This window comes from Salminus brasiliensis, chromosome 7 (assembly GCF_030463535.1).
Source record: "Salminus brasiliensis chromosome 7, fSalBra1.hap2, whole genome shotgun sequence".
In the NCBI taxonomy this organism is placed as follows: domain Eukaryota; kingdom Metazoa; phylum Chordata; class Actinopteri; order Characiformes; family Bryconidae; genus Salminus; species Salminus brasiliensis.
Window position 1 is genome coordinate 10895473 of NC_132884.1, and position 19743 is coordinate 10915215.

Sequence of the window (19743 nt, forward strand, 5' to 3'; positions counted from 1 at the left end):
CTAGGGCACTGCAGCTATAGCTACACTGCTCCTCAATAGCTTCACAAAGAGAACAGAGAGCGCTTAAGTCCACATCTCAGCTTCCTTTATAGCCAGCCGGGATTGAATTTCCTTAAGGCTTCTTTGCACAAAGAACATTGTTAAATGGTAGCATACCAGGTAAGATCTACAAAGCTTTAGGGAAACTGGCCATAGATCTGGATATACATGCAGATAACATCTGAGTATAGCCATTAACTAACAAGCTAACATGCTATCAGTGTAGTAGTCTACAGCATACAGTCCCTACTTCACATTCATTTTAAATGTATTGCTGATGGAACATTTCCACAACATGAGAAGATGAAGAAATGTTACTAGATATGAACTTAACTTGACCTAAGAAGCAGTGCTGCCCTGCTGGCCATATGGGCAAAGATATACTTACATAAATAGGATGAAGGGTCTTGTACGACCTCTGTCTCTTATTGGCACAATTGAAGAGAAAAACGCATTGCTGCAGGATTTTATTTACAGTCATGGGTAAACATATCGGCACCCCTGAACTTCTTTCAGAACATGCATAATTTCCTCCAGGAATTTGTTGCAGATACAAATGCTTTGGTGCAACACAAAATAATAAAATCTGATATAATTCCACACAAACCACCAGGAATTGACAAAAATTGTAAAATAATAAATAATTAAATAATTAATAAATCATTTAATTCCAGTCCTGTGATGCTTTTTTCATGTGTATTTGTGGCAAGAAACTAGAGACAATCAATCTTAGTGGCTGTGTACCACACTAAGCAGAAAAAAATGACAAGAAGAAATGCAAGAATGAAAAGAATTGTCAGAGAATGTGAGAACCAAAGTCGTGAAAAAGATCTCAAGACTCATCTCCAGAGATCTTAATGTTCTTGTGTCCACTAAAGAAGCAAATGTTTTACAGTCAGTAGCACTGTAGCTAAACTCCTTGGATGTGGACAGAAAAGCATAATTGATGTAAGATTGTGAAAAAGGATTGTTTGAATAGTGCCTGAACCTGAATCAACTTTCTAACAAATATCAGTGTCAGACTGCACTATCCGTTGTGACCTGAATAAAGTGGAGCACTATGTAGGAGACCCAGGATGACCACACTGAGACATAAAAAAAAGCCAGAACTTACCTGAGGAAGCCACAATCCTTCTTTGAGAATGTCCTGGACAGTGGACAATGTGGACAGTTGATACCAAAATATAGCTTTTTGATAAAGCACATCATTGTTCCATTTTTTTTTTTTTTTGAACATAACCTCAATACGCACCTCAAAATGTTTTAAGATAAAGCACTGGAGAGTTCTGAATTGGTCAGCAATGAGCCCACCTCAAAATCCATAAAAGACCTGTGGAGAGATATCAGAACAGCAGTTGGGAGAAGACACCTGTCAAATCTGAGCGACCTGGAGCAGTTGAGGAAAAGGGTTATGGTTACAGAAAGTCAAGTCAAGTCAAGTCAAATTTATTTGTATAGCGCTTTTTACAACTGTTGTCGTCACAAAGCAGCTTTACATAATTAGTACTTGATAAAGGACAGAGACAGAGAAGAAAGAAGAAATAACATGAAGTAACATGAACATGAAGCATTTCCAGAAAGCATTTATATTTCAGTTACTATTTTAAAAGCGTGCTCTGTGGAATATTAAGTTAAGGGTACCAATAATTCTCACATTTGTCTTTGCTTTTTTGTGTTGTAGCAATGGAAACAAGAAATAAGTATGTCTATGCCAAAGCATATGTAACTGCAATAATGTCTTAGGGGAAATGGTACATTTTCTGAGAGAATAGTAGGGTACCAATATTTTTTGCCTATAAAACTTATTCAAATTCAAAACCTTTGGGGCTCCAAGTGGCTCAGCAATCTAATGTGCTAAACCTGTGGCTGACATCTGTTCAGTGGTGCACAGGTGTCTGTTAGCTGGTGCACCTGGTGCTTCCCTCCGTGCATGTCGGCTGCTGCCAATAAAGCATTGGTGGCAGTTTGAAAAAAGACAGGATGAGACAGGTGCCCTTACCCTCCTAGGGTCAGGAGCATTTCTAGTGCTATGAGTATCTGTGAATGGGTGGGTTCATTGGCAGTACCAAAAGGAAACATTCAACAAACAACAAAAAAATCTAAACCATCAAGCATTCTGAACTTAAGCTTACTGGCAGGAGCGACAATAAAAAAAGATAAGTACAACATTAATAGGTGTTTGTAGAAGGTCTTATCATCCTCCCAGTATGGGCTAAGCCTGCCAGTGTCCCCACTTGACATCAGCCCTGCTTTTCAGGCATCATAATCATTTTACCTCACATTTATTATGCTGAGATTTTGAAAAAAAAAATGGTGGCATGTTTACTTGAAGGCCCATGTAAGAAATATCTTGCAGAAGACTAAACTGAGGTGGAGTAATCATTTACAGCAAATGTTAACATACTGTTGGATGGAAGATGGATGAGATCATGTTGGCAACACGATGGCTGTGGAGAAATCTTTGGTTAATTTGCTTATTATTTTAAGTAGCCTAAATTCACCACAGCATTACATCATAAGCCGCAATATGTCACGGATCGTGCCTCATGGAGAGTTGTTTTGCTTGCATAAATCACCTTGTCATCATATGTGTTCTTTTCAAAAGTGGAAATGTACAAGGAGCAGTGGGATGCATTGCAACTAATAGCATTAAATTTGGGTCTGAGACAAGTTATGTAACTAATGTTTCTGAGGTTTGAACAGAAAAGTGGAATCCCTCTGCTACCATGGAAACCCCAGTCCCAACTGGCTTCTGTTGTGCCACAGGACTGCCAGGCAGATACAGCCATGGGCCATTCCCTGAAAACACCCACCGCATGACTGAATCTTATTTGGAGGACTGAGTTTTAATAACATTGGTATGTATATTTAAATCTTTCCAGCATATTTCCCAGCTTTTTCCTCACTGACATTTCTGATGTACAGTTGTGGGTTTTTTCATGGTCAAATATTGGAGCATAATGAACGGTACTGCATTACTTCATGTGAAATGTGAGTACTCTTAAGAGAAATTAATCATTTCAGAACAGCATGAAATGGGTTTAGTCTAATCCTGGTCCATGAGCACACTGCAGCTACATTTTGTGCATTTTTGCTGTTTCTGACACACTTTACTCATCAACCAATTAACAAGCCTTTCATCACTGTGAAATGGGTGCATTTGGTGGCTCCAGAGTGGTGTGGACATCTAAGCGTTCTCTCTCTCTGGGTGGGTGGGAAGGCCTTCTAGGGCAATGCTAGTCAACGCGGGCATCTGTTAGCTGTTATAACAGAAGCAGTGCTTGAAGCAGGCTGGTATATGCATAGTACAGGCACTTTTACATTTGCATACTGTGTACCGAGACTTTCCATAAGCTGCCAGGTGATAACAAAGGTGTTAAATGTCCAAGATTTCCCATTGATTGCACATCAGTGTTTGCTTTTACATTCTGTACATTTCTACAGATTTAAATGCAACTGTTTCAGTCCCACCGTCTCACCACCACTATTGGTCTACATGTACCTGCATTTAAATCAGCCATTGAACATGTACTGGCAGTACGGGCAGTACCTGCACTTATTTCCACTTTAAGCACTAAACAGAAGTAGAAGTTAGCATTTTTCTTATATTGCATTGTGTTAGCAATAGTTTGAAAAGAGGTAGTGCTTCACTTGACACAGAGTAGGTGGTAACATCATGTTTAGTTGCTCCAGGACCTTAACCTGAGCAGTAGAACAGTTTTATGTGGTGGTACGGTGACTTTTATCAATATTATATATAGTTTTCCTTGACACTGTCATCTTTGGCTTGCTCACTGGGGGTCTTAGGTTTCAATGTCTTGTCAATCTCTTGTCCTCTTACTAATTAGTAATTCTGTAAAGCTGCTTTGTGACAATACCAGTTGTAAAAATCGCTATACACATAAATTTGATTCAATTGGATTTATAACCATAACACTCAATTAGCATCTGTTTAAAATGTGAAAGCTTATGTGATGAAAAAATGTGATGTGTGATAAGAGGAGGCTTAGCTATCAGAAAGAATTGGCTTTGGGTGGAAAAACTGAGGAGAAGGACCTAACACATAATTTGTTACACAAGGACAAACACTAAAACACACATCATGAGGGTGGTCCATCACTAGACATCTAGATTAACATCTAGATTATTTATAATTTTTTACTTGTTAATTATATAACTAACTCAATAATCTTTGGATTTTTTAAAAAACGCCAAACAATGACAACTGCATATCAAACACTGCATAGCCTGGGCAAAAAGACAGGACAGCATCAACAAACTCTAATCCAAACTCTAAAACAAACCATTCATTGGAGTTTTGAGGTTTCCATTCATTTAATGTTAGTTTGGCTTCACAATTTGAGGTCTGACCCCTAATAACTGGAAACGCTGCCAAAACATATATGGTTAAAATGAACAGAGATCACATTAAAGCTCTTAAAAGACAGATCTATTTAAACTCTGTCAGAATACATTACATTCTCTTGTGCAGGGGAGGGGTAATAGCAGCACATAGCCTATATGTATGTTAAAGCCCTCATTTATTTTGACAATTTTGTCACTTTTTTAACTCTCCTACAATGAACGAATTAATGTAAGCTCTTTATCTTCTATCCTGAAAAAAGAAAGTTAGCTAATTGCACATAAGGTAAGTGGGAGAGTAAGTGATGCATGCTCAGTGCAAAGAGTACAAATCCATGTTGATGCTTAATGTGGGTGTCTGAGATCTGAAATCAAATAACACAAATGGAAATGCAGCATTATTGAATTTGTTTGCAATAAAAAGGGAGTGCTCTCAAGTGGAAATGGTAGTGAGTTGGAAATGTTTTTTTTAGCCTGAGTGTCTTTCGCTTGCTAATGGCATCCTAACGTTCTGCTCTGGCTGGCATGCTCAATTTGCCATAGAAATTTCATTATGGGTGCTTAACTAATGTGCTTTTGTTGTCATATTCATGTTGCTCCCTAAAAATGCAAACATAATTTTGCGGAAAGATAATATGTTTACAGAAACCACTGACAAATCAGCCTTATGATTATGATTGCCTGGAAGATGGGGCAATAACGCCAAAAGAGCAGTTTATCTTAAATGGAGAAAACAAACGGCCTAAATGCACACGTAATTTGGAAAACTGATATGTGTGCAGAGACCATGGACAACTCTGGCTTTATGATGCCTGGAATCCAAGGGTAAAAATCAAGAATGACAGTTATAACTTTTAATTGAAGCAATGGTCCATTGATTTAATATATTTGACCATGTCAGTATCATCCCAGTTGAATGACCAGATTTATTTTGTTCCCATGTATATAAACTCATGCCTAAACAAGTGTGGATTTATCAGTCTTTGCCTACTGACATAACAGAACTAGTTAAACTACTACAGAAACTTTGCCATGGAGAGCCTGTAACTGTGAAATAGCAACATTTATAGTGTTTAGGTTTGAAGACTGCATTAATAATTTTGTGTTTGCTGATATACTTTGTTCTCTAAACATTATTTCTTTCCAAAATAATTTATGCCTAGGCACATCTTCAGTATAGCATTGACCAATTATGTGTTTTCATTATTTAATCTGAATACATTATCCAAAATCTAAAACTAGGCTTGTATAACCATGTAGATGACTATACAGGCCTACATGCTTTTAGCTACTCAAAAAAACAAAACAAAAAAAATTGATTCTTTACTACTGCAACCACAGTTCTCTAATACTGAAACGGTAAAAGAAGAGATCTGTCACACCTTGGGATTACCAACTGTGTGGAATATCATTAGGAACAGAGTTGGGTGATAACAGAATACATGTAATGGTGTTACATAATCAAGATACAAAAAAAGAGTAACTGTAATCTGTTATAGTGAAGAATTATAATTAGATTACAGTTACATTTTATAAATAGGCTGATTAATAGCAGGATTTCATTACAGCCTAAGGATTCCTACTCATGCCATGTTTGTTTCTAATTAAGTGGCCATATGTGTGTTTGTGAGATGCTGCTGTTGTTCGTCTTCTTTCTTTTGTCATGATGCACATGGAGCTAGCTCAGTGTAATAGCCCCGCCGGATGCGCTTGCCTTCTCTGCATGTCTGTGAAAATGCATTTACTAATGGAAACTTTAAACGAACTTAAAAATAACTTTATTTTTAAAAGTGGGGCAAACTGTTGCCTCAAACTATAATAATACTATAATCATATTCTAAAAAAGACCTCATATGGTTACGCAATAAACTTCTCCTTCGCTGGAGTTAAGGGGCCTAGCCCAAACTCAATTATTAGAAAGATGGTCATACAGTGGGGAAAAAAAGTATTTAGTCAGTCACCAATTGTGCAAGTTCTCTCACTTAAAAAAATGAGAGAGGCCTGTAATTGACATCATAGGTAGACCTCAACTATGAGAGACAAAATGAGAAAAGAAAATTCTGAAAATCACATTGTCTGATTTTGAAAGAATTTATTTGCAAATAATGGTGGAAAATAAGTATTTGGTCACCTACAAACAAGCAAGATTTCTGGCTGCCACAGACCTGTAACTTCTTCTTTAAGAGGCGTCTCTGTCCTCCACTCATTACCTGTATTAATGACACCTGTTTGAACTCGTTAACAGTATAAAAGACACCTCCCCACAACCTCAAGCAGTCACACACTCCAAACTCCACTATGGTGAAGACCAAAGAGCTGTCGAAGGACACCAGACACAAAATTGTAGACCTGCACCAGGCTTGGAAGACTGAATCTGCAATAGGCAAGCAGCTTGGTGTGAAGAAATCTACTGTGGGAGCAATAATCAGAAAATGGCCTACCAGAGACCTACAAGATCACTACTAATCTTCCTCGATCAGGGGCTCCACGCAAGATCTCAGCCCGTGGGGTCAAAATGATCACAAAAGCGGTGAGCAAAAATCCCAGAACCACACAGGGGGACCTAGTGAATGACCTGCAGAAAGCTGGGACCAATGTTACAAAGGCTACCGTCAGTAACACACTACGCCGCCAGGGACTCAGATCTTGCAGTGCCAGACGTGTTCCCCTGCTTAAGCCAGTACATATCCGGGCGCGTCTGAAGTTTGCTAGAGAGCATTTGGATGTTTCGGAAGAGTATTGGGAGAATGTCTTATGGTCAGATGAAACCAAAGTAGAACTGTTTGGTACAAACACAACTTGTTTGGAGGAGAGTGAATGCTGAGTTGCATCCAAAGAACACCATACCAACTGTGAAGCATGGGGGTGGCAACATCATGCTTTGGGGCTGTTTCTCTGCTAAGGGACTAGGACGAATGGTCCGTGTACATGAAAGAATGAACGGGGCCATGTATTGTGAGATTTTGAGTGCAAACCTCCTTCCATCAGCAAGGGCATTGAAGATGAAATGTGGCTGGGTTTTTCAGCATGACAATGATCCCAAGCACACTGCCAGGGCAACAAAGGAGTGGCTTCGTAAGAAGCATTTCAAGGTCCTGGAGTGGCCTAGCCAGTCTCCAGATCTCAACCTCATAGAAAACCTTTGGAGGAAGTTGAAAGTCTGTGTTGCCCGCCGACAGCCCCAAAACATCACTGCTCTAGAGGAGATCTGCATGGAGGAATGGGCCAACATACCAGCAACAGTGTGTGCCAACCTTGTGAAGACTTACAGAAAACGTTTGACCTCTGTCATTGCTAACAAAGGATATATAACAAAGTATTGAGATGAACTTTTGTTATTGACCAAAAACTTTATTTTCCACCATTATTTGCAAATAAATTCTTTAAAAATCAGACAATGTGACTTTCTGTTTGGTTTTTTTCTCATTTTGTCTCTCATAGTTGAGGTCTACCTATGATGTCAATTACAGGCCTCTCATCTTTTTAAGTGGGAGAACTTGCACAATTGGTGACTGACTAAATACTTTTTTTTCCCCACTGTATATTGGCCATAGAGTGTGTCATAAATTCTGCAGTGTTTGTTATTGCCTAAAATTAGATTAGTAAATATTAGGTACTGTTAAGGGCCAGATGTTTTTATTTATAGCCTAGTTTATAACACACATTATTTCATCCTAAATCTGAAACAAACCCATCCTTTATTATCTTATCCAGGTTTTTGATATTAGATCATAGAGAATTGAGAGGATCTTATCTTTTCTATTAAGTTTAGCTCGTGTGGAAATTCAATAAAGAAACTTCGGGTGAATATATTAGGGTCAAATGAAAACTTTTAGTGAAACGGAGTCAATGTAGCTACTCAGAGTGTAGCTACTCATAATACTACTAATATCCTCTTGCAGACAAAACAACGCATATAAATGGCAACAGGGTGTTGTAAACGGCTGTGCTACATAGACTATTGTAAGGCATTTTGCAGTTCGCGAAGCGTATGAGCACGGATCCGCATACTGGGTGCCTTTTCCGGAGCCCGACAGACAGTGGTGTGGCGATCCTGCCTCTTCAACACATACAGTACAGGCTCACCACACGTGATTCCTTAATCAAAAATCCAGTATGGCGGAATCTGACAGCGGACGTTGCTATCGCTACTGCGCTTCACATGAGGACTAAAACAAACTGGGCTTTCTTCGCCGAATAAACACTCCGTCCAACCGCGTTAAGGTGAGCCGGCTGTTCCATCGACTATTGTCCGGTTCGTGTGTTATGTGCTGACTGAAATGGGCGATATCTCAGGCGGCAGTGGTGTGGTATGTAGTCGCTTATATACGTTATTGGAAACAGAATAAACACACACTGGGTGACAAACCAGAACGGGAAGCGACGAGTGAGTTTATTTACTTATGAAATTTTGAGTCGTTATCAGCCGTTTTGTCATGAATGGGACCAAATGTGAGCCGGTTTCAAATGAAAACGAGCGCGCTTTTTTCTAGGTTCCAGCAACAACATAGCACATCCACTGAATGATGTTTGGGGCGGTTTGTTTTTACGGCGTTGTAGTGGTGCGAGGAAATTTCCAGCGGAAAGCCGACGTGTGGCCGACCGAACGCGGGCTAGTTACGACGTTAGCTAGCACTACTAGTATTATGCAATTGTGTGGCTAAGTCACTAATGGCCAATGGTATCGGTGGTCTACGGATGGGCGGGTGTTAGACCATGCGTCGACCATTTTTGTGAATGAGGTGAAGAAGCTGGAGCTGAACCTAGAGACAGGCAACACAGCAGAGAATGCATTTCACAGTCATGGTTCGTGTTCACCAAACAGAGGTGCACGTAGCCTCGAAGCCCATGTATGTGAACTTGGACACAGATTTGGCTGGGGTAAAGCCGTGGCTTAAGCAGCAGCAGGCATATGTAGTGTAAGCATTTGTTGTTTTGGATAAAGTTCAAGGGGCCATTTTATGGTATATGTGAACGAGTAGTAGCTAGATAAAACTGAACATATTACTCAGTGTTTGTCACGTGTATTAGCCATCACGTAGACACACTTAGTTATTTAGTAAGTTATTTATTAGTACATGCCTCACTTCCCAATCTTCACTATTTTGTGTCCTGCCAGTGACAAGGTAAACAATGCTCAGTGTGGTCCATACCTGCCCTTAGGATTGTATAGATATATATTTTTTTGATAGAAAACATTGAGCACAGATCACTTGTCAACTCCAAAGTGAGTAGTGATGCAGAATTGTATATTGATGTGTGCTGTGCAGCCTCTCTTGGCTGTTTGGGGGACAATAGATGCACACACGCAAGGCCCCTCAGCTTACTCAGTGCCCACATGGGGGGACTTGTCCTGCCCTGCTCATGGACTACGCCCTCCCCTCCCTGCCCTCAACCACAGCCCCATCACAGGAGATTAGCATAGATCGACTCTGTGACCGACTTTCTTTCAGTTTCACCCTCCTCCTCCTCCTCCTCCTCCTCCCTTCACCTCTCCCTTCTGCTGTCTGGACATGGCAGGGAGTGGGACTACAGGAAAATGGGTAAATAGCCAATGCTGGCTCATGGTACCCTGACAAGACACCATTGCATTTGCCATCACTGTGTGTTGCACATTCCAAGGGCAAAATTCTGTAGTAATGTTTTTGAAGGCCAAATTGTTTGAATATTTAGACTCATCATAGAATTAGTTTACTTCATTAATTTGTTAAATGTTATTCAGACTGGTTTGATGTAAAATGGGTTAATTTGGAAAAAACTACTGATTTAGATTTCTTTACAGTGGTGATAACAGAACCCTGGGGTCTGCAACACAAATACAGATTTCTTTTTTTGCTATTTTAAGTCACTAGTGAACTACACATGTACACAGAAGACATTTTTGCTTTTTATTGATAATAGTAAACCATGAAAAAAAAGTTTCTTGTGGACTATTTTGCCTATTGTGAACTAAAAAATATTTTATACCAAACCTATTGAAAATCAATATTTTAAAACAATGTGCATACACTGGAACCATATAAAGTTGATTATAAAGACATTTAACTCTTGTTTTTTTTTTATCACCACTGCTATGAACAATTGTGAGCTTTACATCGAAGACACTGTGGCCACATGCACAAAATAACACTACTTTTAAAACTGGTTGGAGAGAAACATTAAATACTGAAACAGCTCAGTACAGCTTACAGAGCATCATTGATGAGTGCAAGTAAAGGCACTTAAACTCGAATACATACTGTTTAAAGACACAGTCTGCGTGAAGAAGCTCCATTGACATCTGTCCTTTTCTTTCTTCAAAACGTTCTTGAAGTAACCCTGATTCTTTTTTTAATGATATTGCCATGAAGGCCTCGATATTCTTGGAGCGAAATGAAGCTTGCAAGGGCTACCCAGCTTTCAAACAACTTTGGCCTAAACTGGTTTTTGAATTTTGTACCAGCAGTCGGTAGCTATCTGGTTACAAGTTTGCATGCACTCTGTGGTTTCATTTTGGCATATGGGCACTCCAGTACTGCAGGTGGCACTATGACATTTTATGGTAATTTCCATGACTGTTGGAAGAGGATTGCATGCTATAAAGAACCATCTTTCAGCATGTGATTGGTTTGTGCTAACACAAACCAATCACATGCTGAACCCTATCTTACACCTCATTGCTATTTTACACCCCACCTAGCTTAAATAGCAACGTTGCTTGCCATAATATCTACGCCGATGGGTGTGGTGGTCTTGAAATGAGTTGTGTTCAGAAAAAAATCTGGTGTATTGCTATCTTGGCAACGGAAAACATGTATGTCACTGACTGAAAACAAAGTTGATGTTTATTGCTATCTTGGCAGTGACCGGCGTGAGCCTAGCGCGTGTACACCCCTGCTTTGCGTCATTGAAATAGTAATCTGCACCTGGTTTTTAAAGGGAATGGCAAAGTGACACGTGGATTGGTTTATTGCATGTTATGCCCAAAACGCACCCATGATTAACTTTGAATATGCTTTTTGCGTGTTATGAGCTGCATAAGACATACTTTTCCCGTCTTTACGATAGCAAAGACACACTGATACGCCCTAAATCAAGCTGCGTAGTGCACAGTGGACAACTCGCCAGAAGACGGAGTTTGTTCAACTGCCATGTGCACACCATGGCGCACAAAGCCTCCATGCAATGTCTGAAGTTGTAAGTTTTGAAGTTGATTATGTATAAAGAGGCCTGTAAGGGGTTTATTCTCATGGGTGCGAAGTTATGATGATGATTGAGTTTATGAAGTTTGATTGAGCAAATGTCGCATGAAAACTAATGAAAGCAGCTGAAAAGTTGCTGACAACAAACTGTTAACTCTTTACTGCAGTTCAACAAATGTCGCAAGCACAATTTCGTTCTGTTGCTTGGTAGTAGAGCCATGAATGTAGCTTTTAATATGTTTTAAACTGAGCATTTTTTTTTCTGGCAATTCTTTTGTCTGTTTGTTATTGTGTAGTCTTAATCTGTTTCATTTTGGTAGTTCTTGTCTTTTGCTCAGGGCATTTACGCTACTTCTTGGTTCATGCTTCTCAAACAAGCGCACTTGTGTGGCTAGAAAAGTGTTTTGTAATATGAATTAGAAGTGCATTGTGGGAGATTATAGTGCCCTCAAAATCACGTTCTAATTCCACTTTACAATATGGACACTCGACTCATAAGGCCCTAAAGCATAAATAGGGATCCATTTCGGTCACAGACATTTATGTATTTATGGTAACAAATGCAGTAAAATCAATAAAATGCTGATATTTTTGCACAGCAGCCCAGCGTTCTGTCCCCCCAGAGTACAATCAATAAATCATCTGATTTCAGTTTGAGACATAAATCTAAATATCTCGTCAGACAATGAAGGATTTGGGGCTACCTAGTGTAGGGTGTACACAAAGAAACTGAGGCCGACCAAGGAATAAAACGATGAAAAGCACTTTACTGGATGCGGTCAACTCAAGATTTGGCACGGTTAAGAAAGAGCCATTGTACTCAGTTGCAACTCTCGTGGAGTTTTGTAGTCTTATATATCCTACATATAGGCCTACGGATAACGTTGTTTTATTTAAAATTGTAATTTTGTATAGACCTTGCAATTTAAAAAAGAAATGTGTTTGTAGTAAATTATGCAGGCCAGCTATGCTTATTATTAGCTGATAAAGCTTATTTCTTGTAGGTATTTCACAAGCTCAGACTCCCTGCAAAAGGCAAAGATTGCTTTGACAATCTTTGGTTGGGAAGATGGAAGAAAAAGGTCCTGCAACTGCCTCAGCTGTGCCAGTTTAGATGAATCCACATGTGGATGCCTTGAGTCAGGAAAAAGAACTGTCTTAGTGGCTTAATTGATTAAATCTGGCAACCTAATGAATCAAGTCATGTAAGCATGAGTTGTACAGTCGAAATCCACGAACCAACAGTGTCTCGGTCAAGCAATCCATTAGAGTGCTGGAGAACTAGCCGAACCCAATTTTATTGTTTATACGCTGACTTTTGTTTATTTATGAGGCTTTATGTTACATGCAATTAACCAAGCACCTCAAACCACGATGTATAGCCATATTTGGAGCATTTAGGACAGAGTTGGTTTTGGTATCGGTACTCTGTATCGGTTCGGAGATACATATATATATATATATATATATATATATATATATATATATATATATATATACACATCATGTACAGGATTGAGAGGTTTCTAGAACTGAGCTATTTGAACTGTTGGTTTGGTTGTACTGATAATTGTTTCCTTATCAAAAATGGGTTGCTTTGAAGTTCCTAATAAACAAGTCCCTTGTACTGCTTTCTGGATGTGAAACAGTTTGTTAAGCACTATGATCAGTGAACAGTTCACCATGTTCACCATGAACAGTTTGTTTTTCGCTTCCCAAAACATTCATTTAAATGGTGTGCTCCATATGCTTAGTGGGCTCTGTGTTTGTGTTATCCTCCATGTTGCAGACTGGATGGGGCAAAGTCATGTGACTACACACACGGTAGTATGTGTTTAATAGGACAGTACATGAACACACAGTGGGGAAAGTACTCTTTTAGTAGAAAGTAGTCTTTTAATGCTGTGCATCAGGCAATACTGTGTGTTTAAATAAAAGGTGCTAATATTAAATGTTGTAGTAAAATCACTGTGGTTTTAGTAACACATTTATATAATGAGACATTCTGGACTGCTTTGTTTAGTTTAGTAGTGACTTTTCTTATAATGAATTCATTAAAAACATAGAAAGGTGTGAGGTTCTTCTACCGGTAAAACATGTTATGTTTTCATGTTCCAATATAAAATAGTTCCACACTGCAGACGCAAAAGAATGCTCCTCAAAACGTGGAACTGGATTAAGATTAAAATAGCCATCTGCATTGCCCCTGATTCTTATCCACCAGATTGGATTTGGACATTCCTAGTTCATAGTGTCTGTAATTAGGCACGTTGCCATAATAGTTAAAACCAAAAAATTGGAACTGGATCGAGCCAAAAATAGCCAAAATTATGCATTGATATATGCCTGGATTAGCACCAATCATTATAGACAGCAGAAGCGAATGGCCAAAGTTACTTTCTTTTTTGATCTGTTGCAGTCCTGAACACTATTCAAGCTGTAGAGATGGTAAAGACTAGCATAAAGAGGAGAAAAACAAGACACTACACATTGCCAATCAATCAGGAACAGAACGGCCAGGTAACTGTTTGCTAAGAAATTACATTAAAAAAACTGTAGCATTCTAGGACAAAGTATTATGGACAGACAAGATGAAGATTAACCCGCACCAGAGTGATAGAATGAGGAAAATGTAGGGGGAAAAAAAGCTCATGAATGAAAAGTCTGAAGCTGACTGCATGTTCTCACCCACCGAATATGTATTTAATGTTACATTTTAATTTAATCTCCAGTAACTTAATAAACAGTAGGTATATGCCCTTTTATTATGTAAAGTCCTTCTGATTATGTGACTGAGTTTAACCAGTCAGTAAGATTTCATGTGTTTTTTGGGAGGTGCTTTGGTCCTTGACATTGTGCTCACAGGTTGTCTTGTACTTATGCTTGCATCATTACAATGCCAATCAATGTAGGCGTCTGCGATCTGACCATACATCTCTTTGGCAACAAGAAATCATATTTCTCAGTCTAAAAATCCAGTTTGATAAAAAACACAATTTTCACTGCAGTGTGAACAAAGCTAAATTAGGAACATGCTTGCATCACCATTATTTGATATTTGTTTATATCTTTGTATGATATGCTTTGTCTCTCCTGCAGGTGGATTCCACAAGACGACAATTCTCTTTAGCTAGTGTTTACTGGTGGCTGAACATCATTGCTCAACTGCTTCAGGAACTTACCTGGACCATACCTATCTTTAAGGAAAATACCTGCCACTATTAACAATGACCTCTCATGGTCAGTCAGGTAAGGCAGCTTTGCATAGTTACAGTTCTTCCCTTTAGCTTGAGTTGAGTTTATAGCTTTTAGATAGAGACAGATCTTGTGTTAAACGCATAATGGCCAATTGACAGGTTCAAGTATTAGTAAATACTTGAAAAAACATTATTGAAGCTGTTATGTGGATGATAATATGTTATACATATGACAGTCAAGCTACAGCAGTGAAAGAAATATTTTCTGCTGACAAATACAGTGTCAGCAAACCACAAAGACAATGGCACATATGACACTTAGTATAAATTTAGCCCAGACTTGGTGCCATCACAGTTCTACAGAAGTAACATGTATGTTCACACTGAGGAACACTTAAAACATAAATCCATTACCAAAAAACATTACCACTGTTTAGCAAAAAAACAAACAAAAAAGCATAAAAAACAAATACGTTTTGGTCTAATGCACGCCCAGGAATCTATGGGCAGTCTTTGTTAGTACACAAGTGTCAGCCTTTTTAATCCAGGTTCTGCCTAATGATATAATGGATTTTCCCATCTAATACCTCTGTAAACACCTACACTTGATGCTACTGGGTTCCCTAATCCACTTTTAGAGAGATCAAACCAGCATTAAGCTATACCACGCTGTTAACTGTGTCTGTTTATTTGCAATTTAACATTCCTTAAGAGTAGTCTAGATTTTATTTTTGATTAGCTGAGTGGCATCTGTGAGTAACAGTTTCATTTTTCTTCAGAGGGCCGAGTGTATCAGTTTCTATATCTGTTGTATTTATTGACTAATATTTCAGCCTTATGTAGTATATGATTGTGACCATCTATGGATGGATGATAGAGACGCTGGGCAGAGCAGGCATCTTCGTCTCATTTGTTAAGAGTTTGTCCCAGGGCTATAGCAATCTGTAGCTTTGCCTTTTTGTTCAAAGTTGTGCATTTTTTTGGAATTTCTTTCTTTTTATGACATTGCACTGATTGACAGTAAACATAAATAAATGTAATAAAACTGTATAGAAACCCAAACACCATATCATATGTGCTTTTTGAACAACTTCCATTCAGGTCGGACACTTGAGTGGTAGGGCCTTGCACACGGTCTGCTTCTTAGTTTGTCCAAACGTATTAATTGGGGAACTCAGTGGTGAGTGTTGTAGAATAGAAAATTTAGTTACATGCTTTAGAACTTGGTGATCATGCACTCTGAACTATATGGTGTGTTTCTTAGATTATCATATCAGTGCAAAACATTTTTTCAAATACTCCATCTTCTTTTTTCTTTTTTTTTTAGAATCGAAACATATTTCTGTTACTAAGAGTCTTGATTTGGGCACTCTATTCCAAGCCAGTACTGTTTATGTTATCCAAAATATAGCTTTAAGACCCAAACCTTGCATAATAATGAAAGAAAGAAATGTAAATGAATGTGAACTAAAGGGATGGTTGGTGCTTACAGGGAGTTGTTGTTGTTAGTAAGAGTATCTTTGTTAGTTCTTGGCTTGTTGGAGTGCTTTTGGACGGCAGCCTTAACCAGACTAATTGGGTTAATCCCACTAATCCCACTAAGGAACTGTGCAGCTCCAGAGACAGTGCGCACTTACGTTCTCTATACTGAACCATAGCACAACACTGCTTGTTTTAAACTGAGATACACAATAGTTTTGCTTGTCTCATGAGACCCCTTAAAAGGACCGGAAGTTCATGTGTAGATTCAGACATTGAGGCCCATGCAACTGAGGACTGGGGAGAGAGGGAGTCATTTTCAGTAGTGCACCCCTTTTTTCTACAACATAATGCATAGATTAGTGTGGGTCTGTCAGTCATAGTCATAGAGTTTTTTTTTATTTATTATTTCATTACACTGCTTAGCTCACTTGTGAGACGTCTCCAGTGGTACTGGATTTCATCTTCACGTTTATTCACCTTGGGTGAGGCATTTTCTGTTTCAAATATCATGCATACATTGTGTTTTATGTGTGTTTTATGAAACAGCATGGTCAGTGATGCAGCTTGTAAAGGTAGCTTGTGTATGCCAGCACTGTATCCACAGAGAAGGCTTTATACTTAAAAAAAAAAAGTTTCTGTTAATAATAAAAGGAACCGTATTGAAAAACTTGCTTTAAATAGAAATCTGTGCAAATATAGATAGACTTGACTGCTACGCTATCACTACACACTATGCAGGTCTGGAAGAGCACTCAATCAAAATAATTAAGATGGTGCATGGTATATAATATTTAATAATGGTATTATTATAGAGTTATTATACTTAATATAAACATAATTCTGATATAATTAATTAGATTGTAATATACTGTCAAATTGATTAAATTATAATTAATAATAAATATAATAATTGATATAAAATTATATATTAAAACATATTACCTATAATAGCTATAATGTAATAATATAATTGTAATGTAATTAAAAAATAATATTAATAATTATGGTATAATATCAGCTGCAACACGTATCATTTTGCTATGAACAAGACCACTGCATCCATCCAGTCATTTTGCTGTCAGTGTATATGTAATACTGGCTAGTCATGTATGCTTTTCTCTGTGGCATACCAAGTACCAGAAAGAAAAGAGACGGCACTGCAAGAAACCACTTTTTTTATTCGTATCATGAGTGTGCACAATGCACGTATACACTTGTACTCGGGCAAAAGCTGTAAATCAGCAGCCACATTCGGCTGGCATGTATTAATAATCTCAAGTGTGCTTCACTGTGTGGTTAAATTTTGTCTCTCTTCCCTTCCCCTGATCTGATAAAGATTTGGATAGATTATGCATTTGGTTTATGTTTTAAAATAGAACTCTTTCACTTGGAAAAGCTGGATCTGAAATTGCCGCACCATCCAAGGTGACAGGTGTGAAATGCTCAGAATACATTCAGAGGTGACACAAAAAACACATCTGTTTGACCCATGGAATGGACCCACTGATTGGACCCATTCCAGTCGTCTTCTTCTTAATGATGCGGCATGAGATTGGAGTTTCATGCACAGCCTAACATCGCCTCAAACCTCAAATTTCTTTAAACATAATTATAAATTAAACTTCTGGTGCAGTAATGTGGATTTAAATGGGATGCAGGTGAGTACAGATGGTTCTGTACTCAAATTCTCTTTTTCATGCTTACCTCGCTTCTCCCCCCTTCCTCCATAACTCTGCATCTCGCTTGCTGTGATCTGTCTCCATCTTTCTGTGTTTATATTTATCTCAGCGTGCCCTGTGTTGAATGCTGGATTAAAAGCCTGTTCTGCTTGAATGGCAGAGCGGCTTAACCATGCACTATTTATAGATCCTGCACGTGCACCTTCACAAACGTGCCAATTGTTTTTGTCCCCCATATCCCACCCACACCCATTCACCCCCCCCCACACGCACGCGCGCGCACGCACACACACACACACACACACACACACACACACACACATATACACACACACACACACACACACACACACACACACACACACACACTACCAAGAAGCCCCATCCCCCTCTCGCTTAGCTCTGATCTTTCTCTGCATGTGTTCCAGGCTAAAATTAGAACAGGCCTCCACAATACACTCTCGACATGCTAATACTTGCTGGAGCAGCCACCACAATAACTAGTGATCAGCATTTGTTGATGGTGGGAGACAAAAATGTCTCTGAACTGCATACTTTCCAGTCTGATTGAAGTCACCCTGCTGTGGATAAGAGAATTAAGGGCTTGTCTGTTCCCCGATGATGCAGTCATGATAACGGAGACACAGTAGGACTCAACATTTATAGTTATAGTTGAGTTATATGGCCGCATCAGTTACTGAGAGTGCACACACTTCAGTCTGGGCAGCTTAGCACAGTAAGGACCATACAGTGCATTAATTAATACTTGTGGGAACATCAACTTAAAGCAACACTATGTAAAATTTAACTTAAAATAAATGATGCTCCAGTGACTTGTTGTACTGAGAATACCGTATGTATCATTGCTATTCTGGGCTCGGCATCCAGCTAACTACACTATGTAACTGGTGAAGTGGGCAGAGAACTTGAGAGCTGCCTATAGTCCTATGCATGTAAAATACATTTGTTAAATGCATTTGTCTTCACTTTTTGTAAAGGTTCTGTATGTCTCAACTTGTAAAGAAATGCATATGTAAAGTATGCCCTTTAGGGGTGGCCTAAAGCGCAAATTACACTTACTGAATGTAGGGGAGCCCAGGATCAAGAAATGACAATTCTGGCATAATGCTGAACTCTCTCTGAACTCTAAACTTGGACATTGTCTGATATAGTTATGTTTTAGTAGTCTCTACGTAAACAGCACAGAAATAAGTAGCTGACTATCTAACTGGTGTTTGGTGCAGTGTACCACCTTCCCTGTAGCAGACTAGGCTTTGATTATCTGGCTGGGCAAATGCACCCTCCTGCACCAGTAACAGTTCTTGTCTGCTAACACTATATGTGCCTTCTGCTTCAGGTTTCATGTTATAGTTTTGCTTTATAGCCCGTCTTTATACCGTCTTTATATTTGTCAGATATCCATCCTGTTTCTTCTGGGCTTTCAGATAAACTCTCGACTGAGCCTGCTGCGCTAATACGTCTGCCACATGGCAGTCTCTGGCACCTCTCAGTATCACTGATGGAGCCATTAGCCTCGTAGTACAAAGTTATTCCTGCTAGAACAAAGAGCTTGGCCGGCAGGCCAGGGAAAAGGGGATGTAGTTAGGACTTGTATCAGGGTTTTGCGCCTGTTCTCGTTTCACAGAAGGTTATGTGTGACTGCGCTAAACAAATAGGGCCTTCATGGGGTCTAAGCTTTGTTTTCAGAGCACGCACGGAAGCGTGCTGATTTTAATTGGAATCAGGGCACAGAGAAAGGAGTCCGGTGGGGAGAGCAGGAGGTGTCGTGGTGTCAGGGTCTTT

General features: G+C 39.0%; 1 protein-coding gene across 4 annotated transcripts in view; it reads left to right on the forward strand.

The window, feature by feature from the left end:
- The first annotated feature begins 8488 nt into the window (after positions 1 to 8488).
- Positions 8489 to 19743, forward strand: part of LOC140559965 (histone deacetylase 4-like) — a 92773-nt gene continuing 81518 nt past the window's right edge. The window contains exons 1-2 of one of the 4 annotated variants that reach the window (XM_072683820.1): positions 8489 to 8625; positions 14682 to 14831. In XM_072683820.1, the coding sequence (XP_072539921.1) occupies positions 14810 to 14831 (22 nt within the window). In that variant the 5' untranslated portion in view covers positions 8489 to 8625; positions 14682 to 14809. The other 3 variants (XM_072683821.1, XM_072683822.1, XM_072683823.1) reach the window with 3 other exon arrangements.